A 13,028-nucleotide genomic window follows, 5' to 3' on the forward strand; every position below is an offset into this window, starting at 1 on the left:
ACTAATGTTTGAGGCATCACATTCATATTGTTATGACTTTGTTGAGATCACCACTCATCACTCATCAAGAATACAGTTTTGTTTATTTTTTTACCATTAGTGTTTAGCAATTCTAAGATGTGTTGAAATTATTTTGGGGGTTATTTCCTCATACTAGAACTACAGATAGAGATCTTTGTTCTTAGTTTTTAGGCTTTCCTAACGACCTGTGACAACAGCTTTAGCAGCGCGTGAAGGCGGAGGAAGTTCCGTGTCAGCGTTGCTATGGAAACCACCGGTGTCTGTTGAGGCCCCGCCCTCCACATTTGGCCCGTCACTCCTACCCGCTGCTCTGAGTGAAATTCCTGCGCTCTCAAACCTGCGACATTACCTGTAAGCAAGAGAAAACTTCACAAGAAGGGGCTGCGAGTGTCCCAGAGCAAGTCAGTGAACTCCTCCAGCTGGAATTCAGCTTTCTGTTCACTGGTGCGTACTTTATTTTACTTCTAATGAGCACTTTTAGGTTAATTAAGGTAGCGGTGTTTTCCTTTGACGTTACTTTTAATCTAAAACTACAAGAAGCTGTTAGAAGGAAGTAAACACATCTAGCGTTAACTTAAAAAAAACAGTTTATTTACTCAATACAACAACGTCACTGAGGGGTTATTGTAACAGGAAGTTTCCAAATCTGCGCTGCAGGAAGCGAATGTTTTGTCTTTTGTTACACGTGTTTTGTGAAACCTGTTTGCTCTGTTTATCCCCCCCAAAAAAATTTGTTTGTTTCAATTGTCGTTTTGTTTCCTCCTATTTTGGCTTTTTTGTTTTGTTTTTGTACCGCTTTTGAACAAAAATAATCAGCAAGTACTTCGCAGGTGTGCAACTTCTATTTATTGTGCAAATTCTTCAGTGACTCATTCGTGTGGCTGCAAAGTGACTGCATGAACTCCTGGGAGGTGGAGGAGGCTTTTGTTTGTTTGGTGGGCTGACTTCCTACCTCTGAAATAGATTTGAGTGGCACATATCTGCAGGGCCAGCAGCTTCAAAAGCCTTAGATGATTTGGCATGAAGACAGGTAGGTCCAGGAAAGTGAAGCAGCAGCTCTGTTCTGCTCAGGTGTTCTGTTTAATTAAACCCACACTTAAAGGGGGGTGGGTGTGGGGAAGGGAAATATGTCAAATTTATCACTGTACTGATTGTGATAGTGTCTGCACACAAAATAAATAAATAAAATACTTGTTACTAATAGCAGGCTTTAGTCTAGTGTGGAAAAAACACATGACGTTTCTTTTGCAAAAGCCTGTTGTGGTTTGGGCTAGTACTGAACGTCTCTCTCTGTGGTTTTGACCACAATGTTTCTAACGGCTGTAGCTCAAACTGCTGACACATATCAAGCCCTTTAACAGATAAGGTATGTATGCAAAGCTATCTGCTACAGCAAATAAATGTTGGGTCTTAGGAAAAGTAAAGCTTAGTTGAATTTGTTAGACTAAGATTTAAAAAAAAACTTGCAAATTTTGCATTCAGGCACACATTTAGAGTTTAATTTAAATACAAGGGCTCTGGTCAAATTATATTTTTCCATTGCACATACGTGCATGTGTGAGAGCAGTGAAAAGCCACCCATGTTCATTATAGTCACGGTTTACTGCCCCAGCTTTTATGGTACCTTCACCATATTTTAACAGAGAAGTCATTGATGCCTCTGCAGTGTCTGACTGATGGACCGTTTGATGTAGCTGATAGTTCAGAATTTGCAAATTGGGAGAAATAAAAATAAAATAATACCCCAAGAAGTCAGATTTTTTATGTGATTAAAGTTCCTCAAACAAAACTCTCCACATTTCCCAATAATGCCCCTAAAAATCAGATGTGGCTTACTGAGGTTCACCAGAAGCAGCTCACAGATAAAATAACTGCATCATTCAGTTCCGTTACCTCCCTTTTTTATATCCTCCTAAACCTCGTCTCGCTCACATGGAGTTGTTGATTTTCCTTGTATAACTTGTCATGCTTGTAAAATGTTTAGGCAAACATTTTAGAGGGTGTCATATTAAAAAAGGCAGATATTTTAGAAAGAAAGCATAACTTTTAAAAAGTTACAAATGTGCCTATGGAAGTAAACAGTTTTTTTTTTTAAGGATTTTTGGGAATTTCAAGAAAAGGTTTTGTTACCTGAGATTTGAAAAGACTATAAATGTAATATACCAGTTTGGATTAAAGATATTTGTTTCAAATGCTTCATTTTGTTTTGTTCTGGTTAAAAAAAAAAAAAAAAGACTACCTGGATCTGCGCTTGTATTGGAATGGCCACGTATTATTTCCCTGATCCTGTTTTGCTTTTGCCAGCATGTCTACCTCCTTTTATTTTTTTATTCTTTCCAGTAACTGCTTAGTGAATCTACATCTGCATGGGTCATCACACACCTTATGATGCTCATTAATTGATCAAGCAAAGTTTTGTGGACAAGTTTGAGGCATTCTTCCAAACCAGTGCATACATTTGCACAGAAGCCACGGATATGAGTCACGTCGGTCAATATACTGCAACTTTCTTTTCAGTTTTACTTGTCAGATGACGTTAGTCTCAGTGAGGGACATTTCCTCTGAACAGAATAAGAAGAGCAGCAGTTGTTTCAGGTTTTCAAAGAGAACAAGCCTTTTTCTCTTCTTTTTTATCAGCTTTAAACTACATTTTCTTTTTGTTTTTTGGTACAGCAACTTTTTCTAATGCAATAAATGGAACAATATTGTCGTGTTTGTCTTGCATTTATTAGACAAGCAGCTGTAACTGAATACTCTTCTTCTGTCTCTCATAGGTTTCATCTACTAATTAAAGAGGTGGTTGCTAAGAGATGACAATCGGTGGCATTGGTGAAAGCCTCAGATGCACAGCAGGCTGAAGCTCGACTTCTCCAGGCTCACTTTCCTCTTCCCTTCTGCTTGTAGCTTGCTCATGTGAAGGACACAGACAAACTCTCCTTTTTTATTAATACACTCACCAACACCATGGCAGCTTTTACTGCTGCTGCTGCTGCTACCAACATCAATACCACAGACAACACCGTGCCTAAAGCAGAGTGCCAGAAGCAAGAGAGCAACGTGAAAAAGAGTGCACCTGAGAGTGACCTGAAAAGGAGCAGGAATAAGGATGTGGGACAGAACACTATCCTGGAGAAAACCAAAGAGTTCTTCCTGATGTGTGACAGGGAGAACAAGGGTTTCATCACTCGGCGGGAAATGCAGGTGAGGCTGCTAATGAAGAGGTTACTGCTACAGTTGCTTTAAATTCAAGTTTTATTTTTTTAATATGCGTTTCTTTTGTTTCATTGCATTAATTTAATTAATTTCAATACTCTCTTAGAATTTAATTTAACTTTATTTGTATAGCACTTTTCAAATATAAGCAGAATTCAAAGTGCTTTAAACAGCAAAAACAAAACGCAGAAAGGAAAAAACAATTACTACTACAAATAGACCAGAATGCACAATTACTTCCAACTTTGTTAACTTCTCATCACTTTGTCTACTCCTTATGGGATGTTTTTAACTAGTGTTTGAGGCATCACATTCATATTGTTATTACTTTGAGATCACCACTCATTCATCAAGAACACAATGCAGGGATGTTCTGTACACTCATTACTGATGCTGAGCAGGACATGGATATTACATGTGAACCTTACCAAAGCAACATGAAAGAGACTGACACACAGAGGGCCATGTAGGAGCTTAGTCACAAACCCCTTCCACATGCATTATTGTGCAGATTCACTTGCCCGTTGGATATTCATCTAATTCTTTGATGAGCCACTACAAGGCTCTCGCTTCAAGGAGGATAAACCCACGGAGGATCAGCTTTGATCTGTTGTACATAATAATGATCTGAAAATCAGACAAACACAATGGCTGTCTAATTGTCCTGGCCACTATTTATATGACAATCTAAACTGAAGGAAGTGCACAAACTGTATTAAAAGCAGTACTTAACAGAAAAATGATGCCACAACTAAAACGTTGAGCTTACTGCAAGTTGGCTTTTGAATGTGTCATTTTGAAGCATTAAAACTTTGATTTTACACCAGGAGCTCTAACAGGATAGCTTTACAAGTTTATTGTATGTTGACATAAAGGGCGTGTTTGGAACAGATGCCACTTTACAAGAACAGCCGATAGTCTTAAGCAGATGCTATCCTTTTTTGTGTCCCAGCCCTGGATTGTAAGGCTGACTTCAGTCAACATTTCCAGCAGTGTAAACACTGTGTGGAAACCAAGCAGGTTACAAAGGTGTGTCTGTGTTGACTGTTCTTCACATCAGTCTTGCAGTTTCTTTGATGGTCAGGTTTTCGGGATAGTTTCATTTTATTCATTATATTACATTTTAAACTTATCAATTTAATTCAGTGTATTTATATAATGCCAATTCACAAAAAAAGTTAAATTAGATGGCAGTAATATACTCTAAATAAGTTAAAAGACTCATGAATGGGTTACTATTTGCAGTTTTTCCCAGAGGAATCTGGGTTCTGCAGAATACAAAATACAATACAGTTTTAGTAAGATGCATACCTAGCGCTGATGCTCCCTACAAATTTTCTACTACTAGCTTTAAATATATGGTAGAAATGCAAGCTGTCCTCAAGCAAATGATTACCACTGCACAAAAAAAGTCTCATGCAGCAGTTGTTATAGCTACAGTATTGTTGGAGGCCTTGAAAGTTTGTTTGAAAGCAGTTCTATTTGTGTCCTATTTAACAGAGACTGAATAGTGAGCTCCCTCTTAGTGCAGAGGAATTGGAGAACGTATTTGATACCCTTGACTCTGACAGCAATGGATACCTCACCCTTGACGAATTCTCCTCTGGCTTTAGTAGGTTTATAGCCCACTTCAGATTTAAACATTCCTACTGCAGTCATCAGTGTTCGTTCTGTGCTCCTAAGCTCCTGTTTTTTGTAGGTGCTTTTTTGTTTGGTCGGAGGATTTCTATAGAAGAAGGCATAGGGGTGAAAAACCCCATTAAGTCCCTGCCAGAAGTCCTTTACCAGTCCCAGTGGGAGGTGGACACGTCAAAAGAAGATGAGGATGAGGAAGAAAAGCACTTCTGCATGCTTATGGAGAGCCTCGGAGCCAACAGCGTCTTTGAAAAGTTAGTGCTGTATGTTTGTGTGCTTGTGGTTCTAGCTTGTGCTGCAAGTTCTTTTTTTCTATCTTTACTCACCTTGTCAGTGTTTTCTTTGAGTCTTCAATACATTTTCTATAAGTAAATATGGAATCAGGTGTGCAAGCTTGTAAAACCTGAAAGATTTCTTTAAAAAAACAACTTTTTCTCTGCTACCTTTCTGTGCAATTTCTGTTTGTCTGTTTAAAAAGGTTGTTTGAAATGTAATGCTATTTAAAAAATGTAAGCAAACATAAAATATGTCATTTATTCATGTTGTTTTTATTTAAAATTGCCAATCTAAAAGTTTAATGTTAACTTATACTGAAACTGCCTTTTTAAAAGTTAATTGATCTTGCTTGACTGTAGTTTAAGCTACATCATCTACATTTGATAGATGAATTGACAGATTAACAAACAAACATTTATCTTATGAAATATTCTCCAATACAAAATTATCAGTCCTGCTGAAGTGCGCAGTCTGTGGGCCCAACTCCGCCGGGATGAACCGCAGCTTCTGTCAATTTTTGAGCACTTTCTGGCCCGAGTGACAACCCAAATCATGGAGGCCAAACAGGAGAAGAGGGAGATGGAAAGTGCTCTCAAAAGGTCTGTGAGCCTATCTGTATGTTAGGTTGGGTTCATGTGGAAGGTAGAAACTATATTAAAGGATTACAACATTGGTATTTCTATAAAGTGGTTCCTGATCTGTGTATACTATTTCAATACGTAGTTTCTATGTAGTCATTGCTACACTTCGTGTTTTTGTGTTGCTGTTTTTTGTCATTTGTCAATGAGATTATCTCCCTGATAGCACATTACCATATCTGAATGTTGCACACAGGAAAGCTGCAACACATGATGATGAAATCCAGTGTCTATATGAAGAAATGGAGCAACAAATAAAGAATGAAAAAGACAGAATTGTACTGCAGGTATAAATCAGCCATTGATATTTTCCCTAAGAACAATCATCTTTCTTCACTTCATCAAACCTTTTATTTTACATTTCCATCTAACTTTGGAAACTGCGCTCAAGGACTATGAGCGATTTCTGTCCCAGAGTAAAGACCTGGAGCTGCAGCTGTCCAGTAAGGAGAAGGAGGTAGAACAACTCTTCCAAAAACAGAAACGGGTGAGTGAAAACCTTTAAACTAATTTTTCCCAGGATGCATTTTTATTTGCAGTTGAAAAGAAAGACAAAGACAGAGCATGCATTGTCTCATCAGGGATCCCTTAAACAAACTCAGCTGTCTGAAGAGTGAACACAGGAGACACATTAAACAGGATGACAGATAACAGAGTGCTGTAAAGATGTGATATAGTGATTTAACACCTTGTAACCATCAACACACCCATTAAAATACCATATAACACATTGATAGATTGGAGCCCAGTAGTCTTCTTTACAAATGCACTTTTTTACATCTTCTGTGAACATTATAATACTTCACTCCTGCCCTCTGGTGGTTGTTTCTGATGTCAGTAATAGTTTTCTTTTTTCTTTTTTCTCTACAAAGCTCTTACAATGTTTCTGTCATCAACTGCTGATTATGTATCTTTTATTTTTTCTTTGTCTTCCTGTTCGACATCTGTTACTTTGTAAACCAGTGGTTTCTTTCTTCTTCAGGACATTCCAAATGGACTGGTTGTGGTTAATATTGCTTGTTTTTCACCTATAAACAGCTCTGGTTTTCTTGTTGGTTACATCTCTACAGGCTATAAATGCAGTCTGCACAGGCAAAACCCAAATCTGAAATTAGACATTCAACTCTATTCATTGTTGGCACCTGTCAGTCACATGTTCCAGTACTTTTGCTCACCTAAAACTTTGGTGCTATTTTATAAGCTGTGCATCCGATCCAGATGTAAACATCTGAATACAAAAGCGGAAGGTTATCATGTCCCAAATGTTTTCAGTCAACATCAAAAGTAAAGGAATTGGTGTTTGTATACTTTTAGAGGGGAGTATATTTTGTTACCAATTATCTATTTTCAGTTGGAGTGTCAGTGCCAAGAACTTCATAGTGAGCAACATGTGACCAAAGTGGAGAATGTGAAGCTGAAACAGACAAATGACGAGTTAGCGCGAGAGCTGGAGCTCGTCAGCCAAGAACTGACCCTGACTCAGGAGCAGCTGAGTCTGCTGCAGGAACAGTCCACACGCCTTCACGAAGAGAAAGAGATGTGAGTGATGGGCAGGCAAACATTATTCAGATCAAAGTTTTCTTTTTTTTGTTTTTGTTGATTGATCAAAATAGAATTAACGCAATATTATAAAGAAAACAGAAGTGAATCATTAGTTTCCATTCAGTTCCAAACCAAATTGGAACAGAACCTTTGAAAGTAAATGTGTTTAAGGTTCACTTCCAGTGTCTTGAAATAGTGCAGACTACAGAAAATTAAGTTTGTCATAAGAATGACCACAAAATGTACTGTAAACTACATATTGTGTCATAATAACTGGTTGTTGTTGAACACAGTGAGATATACAGACTCACCGAGGGACTGCAGAGGGAGCGAGCCGGCCTTCTCAAACAGTTGGACCTGTTGAGGTATGAATCAATAAAAAAAGTTACAGCAATACTCTCTTGGTTTGATAGAAATATAAGCCAATACACAGCAGTAAAATATTGGAATTTTGATATTATTTTGTTTCTGTTGTATCTAATGCACGTTGAATTAATCATTTTGTTAGAAAGAAAAAAAAAAGTCAAGCAAAAGTGAATGCCAAGGTCGCTTCTCTATTAGTGGCTTAAATTTGTGATAAAACCTAGAATGTCTACAAGTCAGTACAGTAATGATGTGGAAAATGGATTTTCATCTCAGATGGTGATTCATCTCATAACAGTGCAGTGATCCAGCACAAAGCAGAGGGATCAATTTCTATGCTTCGTGTCATTTTGATCATTTTACTCGCTTTCTTGCCCTTTAGCTCTTGTGCTTCAGTACATTTAGTTTCAAATGTCTTGACTCAACTTTAATTGAAATTTGTAACCAAACTGAAAGAAACAGTGTGACAAAACCTTTTCAAAACATAAAGTCCAATTTACAAAGGTTGTACTTTATGTCATTTTATCACCAGTCAAACTTATTGCTGATGACATTTTATCATTGAGCTGTATATTGGTTTGAAATTGGTCCAAAAAGCAGCAAGAAAGTGTTTTAACACAACCTGTAATGAGTCTTAAATAAGGTATATATCCTAGTTGGATTTATATATTACTACTTGAATCATATCAAACATGATGGAAAAGATTCTGGTGAGAGACAGTTTTAAAAATTAATTTTGTTTGTCTTCTGTATCTCTTTCCTTTTATTTTTCTCCAGAGAAGTGAACAAACATTTGCGTGATGAAAGAGACATGTGCTATCAGGTATGTGTTTCATTCACTGAAAAATGTAAGGTTTTGCTCATTGTTTTAAAATTACACAGGTATATTTAACTTGTAATAAAGTTATTTCTTAATCTTGAGTCATAAACTAAATTAAGTTGAATATTTTTCCTTCATAGAAACCAAATAAGAAAACACCAGCTTTGAAGCAGAGGCTTTCTGTTGATGCTGTGAAACACACAAACCCAGATGTCTTCAAAAGGTAAACTGTAAAAAACTGATGCAAAGGTCACCAGTATTTCAACATGTGTTGTAGAGAACCCAGCGGGTTACGTGACTTTATTATCATATTAGTGTTGTTGTGCTGTGATTTAACTCTGTAGTTTCAGTGAGGATGAGGAGGAGCCGACCTCCATCTCCAAAAGGCAGACCTTCATTAATGGGACATACCAGTCATCTGTCCCAGCAGAGGCAAGTGGACACTTCCGAAGGATCATTTCAATTGAGGAAGACCACCTACCCCATTTGTTGAATGACTCTCAGCCCCAGAATCTGCTTCAAAAGTGCACTGAGGGAGAGGAGGACTCAGACAATGAAGAAAAGACAGACTTTGTAACAAATGATATTTACCACCGGGCATCACCAGCCCATCAGCAACAGTCCGCGGAAAATGGGGAGGAGAGGCCAATTCCAACATCTCCAAGAGGTCAGCCTGTTGGCAAGGAAACAAGCATAAATGTAAGCAAAGAAAAAAAAGATTGATAAACCATAAGTGTGCCAGACCTGACAACCTGCTCTTGTAATTGTGTGACATAAAGTTCAAACCAGACTGCAGGTTGCCTTACTGTAAAACATAATCATAATCACTCATCTCTTCTCCTGTATTTGCTGTTTGTCCAGGAGGAAAGTGGTCCTTTAGCACCTGATCGCCTCTTCAAGATCGTCCTGGTGGGGAACTCCAGCGTTGGAAAGACCTCACTCCTTCAAAGATTTTGTGATGACCGCTTCCACCCCGGCACTTCAGCCACTGTGGGTATGTGTCTGAGAAGTACATTATTGCAACACTTTTTTTGTTTTCCCTTCTGAGCTCACAGGTGCTCATTGGTTGACCTAAGGCTTGGTAATGTATATGTTTAGTAATTTTAGTATAACTGGAATTATGCACAATAAAATTACAATGGATTATGCATAAATAAAAAACTGCTTGCACTTGTCTTTAAACCTCTTTGCAAACAGGCATAGATTACAGTGTAAAAACGATAACTGTGGACAACAGCAAAGTGGCGCTGCAGATGTGGGATACAGCAGGACAGGAGAGGTGAGATTTAAGCACACAGTCAGTTCTAGTATTGTTGGTCTCATAAAATAAAGTTCTTTTGTGGAAACAATGCGACTATTTATCATAAGATTTAGTTTAATCACAGAATATTGCATCTTTAGTCCACATTTTCCCTGTTCTTCCTGCAGGTACAGAAGCATCACCAAGCAGTTTTTTCGCAAAGCTGATGGCGTGGTTGTGATGTATGAAATAACTTCTCAGGAGACTTTCACAGCTGTCAGACAGTGGCTGACAAGTGTCAAGGTAACACATTAATAATCTCCACTTGCAGATGTTATTTTGTTGGTTACTTTACAGTTTTTACTCAAATACAGACTATAAAGCAACAGTATTTGTTCTTAGAAACAAGGAAACTGTTGTCCAGTTCTTTAACACTACACAAAAATCAGCTTCCTGAGATGTTCTCATTCTTTTTCTTCTTTTTACAGGAAAGTGCAGGTGAGGACCTACCCATCATGCTCTTGGGCAACAAAACAGACAAAGAGATGGAGAGAGAAGTTCAGAAGGAAGTGGGTGAAAGACTAGCCAAGGTTTGTTTCTTATTCAGCTCAGCAGTCTGTACAGTGCTGTGTCGGTTTATATAAATGAAAGGAATCAACTGCATAATTAGGAAGTATGTATGAATTATTAGAAAAAAAGTTTCTAGATTGTGCTGTTTTGATTGTGACAGGAAGGAACCATGTGGGCTAACATGGTTTTATCTCCCTTATTAGGCTTTTATCAATTTTTTGTTCCTTTCCCAATATTTCCTCTTACTTTTTAAAGAACTGTCAGATGACCTTCTATGAATGCAGTGCATGCTCTGGATACAATGTAATGGAGTCTATGGTGTCTATGGCCAGGTGAGTAAAAGCTTTTTGTGTTTTAAAATTAAAACATAAAAATGAAATTTTGTTTTTTGACTAAATAAGAAGCAATTACAATTCAGTTAGCCATTTAAATGTTGGACTTTGTTCTCCCATCTTTAGTACTTCTTTTTTGTAATCTGATCTTCTTGCTAGCTGTTAGGTTTTATTTTCCAAAGTACGTGCAAAGCCTGAATGCTTTCAACAACAGCAAACTTTTTTTTTTTTTTTAGAGTAAATAGCTATCTAATATGATTTTCTTAATTCTTTTTAGTGGTCCTTGCATAATCATTTGGTTGCATAACAATTAATGCAACATTATATATAATCACAAACGTAAACAAACCTGCGTGTTGGTGTGTAGTAATGGTAACAACTGCGAAGGACAAAAATCAAAGGACTGACACAGAGCAATATCGACAACCACATAGTGTCTTGTCAGATGTTTTTTTTTTATGATTCCGTTTTTAGAATCCTGAAAGAGCAAGAGGACCGAGAGAAGGAAAAGACAGTCGAGCTGGTCAGTAACCCATCGAAGAAGGGATCCTGCTGCTGAAAGATAAACACTTAACACAATGTAACACTACCCTTTACCAAGTTACCAAATGTGATAGTGTAAGCACACATACCAGTGAGAACACATTATTATGACTGTCAGCACAAATGTTCTTCATTCAGTCTTTGACTTAAAGTCCATTACCTGAATAAAAATCATCTTACAGATGTTATTTGCACTTTTTAAAAAGTTGTGGCAATATGAAGGCATCAAATAACAAACATACATTTAACCAACAATGTACAAAAATGAACAGGATGTCTGAGTCAAATTAACTTTTTTAGACTTTTTTTTTTAACCTATTATAGCTTCTTAACTCAAACTTGAACAGTTACAACAAATATTTATTCAGCCTTCAAAGGCCCATTATCCATCAGTTGTTTTTATTTTATGTGTGACATTAATATATTAATTGTAAAGTTTGCTAGTTTTAAAATGTTCTTTCACTTTCTGTACATATTTATGTTAACTAAAAAACAAAACAAATTACTCTAATCTGGTACTTTAAGCCTTTATATTAAATAGTTTAACTTGTGTAAAGTTTTTGTTGGTTAGTTTTAGTTGGCTTGTTGATTTAACTTGTGCAGTTATGTGACATTTGTTACCTAGGGAAGTAACAAGGAAAAAAACAAATCATGCAACAATATTATTGTGTAGGAGAGGGGGGTCATGTGATTAAAGATTAAAATAAATGTTTTGTATTACCCTAATCTGTCCTGATGCCAAGTATTTTATGAAAATGTTAAACTTTTTCTGTAATTTGTTTATTAATGTTGATTGGAACTGGTAAAAAGAAAAGAAAACCCAATTATTTTCTTTTTTTTGTCACTAATGGTGCTTCACTTCTGCTTGTTTTTTAATGTAACTTTATTGTCTTTATAAAATTGTGAATCAAAATAAAAATGTGTATATAATGAAATATGTCCGTGGACAGGTCTTTCTTGTACAGTGAAGTAAAACAAAAATGTAGCTGCGCAGCACTGCAGTTCAATCTGAATGTCAGTTTACTTTTTCAAGATATTCCAATATTTAAAAAATCTAAACATAAAATGAGTAGTAAATGTGCAACAAATGTTCCAATTCGTTTAAATGTCTGAGCTAATGTGCATCAATGTTAGCAATGAGCAGTTGAATGCTATTTGAACTTTTGTAAAACTCAAGGGTGCTCCATTAATTCATGTATTACTACATAAATCATGTATAGTTAAATGTAGGCTTCAAAGAGAAATAACAGTATTGCTGTCTTGTTAAAATACATGAGATCAAAGATATTTTAAAGTGTATGCGTTCAAGAGATCGCAATCATTGAAACCATTATTTAGGTTGGCTTCCACTTCCATTAGCTGAACGTTTTTGTTTATTTATTGCTGCCAAGCACACTGTCGATTTAGTTTTGTAATGATTCTCTTCAAAGGCATTGAATACATAGCAATATCATATATATATATATATATATATATATATATATATATATATATATTATGGCATGCCATTCAGGAAATTATTGTATATGTATTCTTATATTTGAAAGTTTGAATATATGGAATGAAACCTGAATATATGGAATGAAACCTGAATATATGGAATGAAAGTTTGAATATATGGAATGAAAGTTTGAATAAATGTGTTAGCTTACTAAGCTTTTGCTTATTTAACTTCCTGTTTTACAAAATGGCATCAGAGGGAATATTACAATATTTTGTTGAACTTGAAAGCTTTTTGGCAACGGCAGCTCATACTTTTTAGATTATAGATGGGGCCTGTCGAAGGTCGTTCCTGTGAAGGGAGTGATGTGACCCTGTCCATAGAGGCAGACAGA

General features: G+C 36.5%; 1 protein-coding gene across 3 annotated transcripts; it reads left to right on the forward strand.

Moving 5' to 3' along the window:
- Positions 1-316: 316 nt before the first annotated feature.
- cracr2aa (calcium release activated channel regulator 2Aa) lies at positions 317-12,609 on the forward strand. 3 transcript variants are annotated; one of them, XM_017418880.3, is made up of 18 exons: positions 317-465; positions 2,796-3,222; positions 4,735-4,846; positions 4,934-5,123; positions 5,598-5,744; positions 5,980-6,070; positions 6,175-6,270; positions 7,135-7,322; positions 7,619-7,690; positions 8,466-8,511; positions 8,649-8,731; positions 8,859-9,207; positions 9,370-9,502; positions 9,706-9,787; positions 9,937-10,051; positions 10,237-10,338; positions 10,574-10,650; positions 11,125-12,609. In XM_017418880.3, exons 2-18 carry the CDS (start codon positions 2,986-2,988, stop codon positions 11,207-11,209), a joined length of 2,205 nt encoding a protein of 734 aa, XP_017274369.1. In that variant the 5' UTR covers positions 317-465; positions 2,796-2,985; the 3' UTR covers positions 11,210-12,609. The 3 variants fall into 3 exon arrangements, with proteins under 3 accessions (XP_017274369.1, XP_017274368.1, XP_024862284.1); XM_017418879.3 differs by having other exon boundaries at positions 8,853-9,207; positions 11,125-12,608; XM_025006516.2 differs by lacking the exon at positions 317-465 and adding an exon at positions 934-1,051 and having other exon boundaries at positions 8,853-9,207; positions 11,125-12,608.
- Positions 12,610-13,028: the final 419 nt, after the last annotated feature.

Source organism: Kryptolebias marmoratus, linkage group LG11, assembly GCF_001649575.2.
Source record: "Kryptolebias marmoratus isolate JLee-2015 linkage group LG11, ASM164957v2, whole genome shotgun sequence".
NCBI lineage: Eukaryota > Metazoa > Chordata > Actinopteri > Cyprinodontiformes > Rivulidae > Kryptolebias > Kryptolebias marmoratus.

Coding starts and splice junctions, on each gene's coding strand:
- cracr2aa (XM_017418879.3), top strand. CDS start 2,986: ATGGCAGCTTTTACTGCTGCTGCTGCTGCTACCAACATCAATACCACA. Junction 3,223..4,734: donor TCACTCGGCGGGAAATGCAG/GTGAGGCTGCTA, acceptor CCTATTTAACAG/AGACTGAATAGTGAGCTCCC. Junction 10,339..10,573: donor TGGGTGAAAGACTAGCCAAG/GTTTGTTTCTTA, acceptor TACTTTTTAAAG/AACTGTCAGATGACCTTCTA.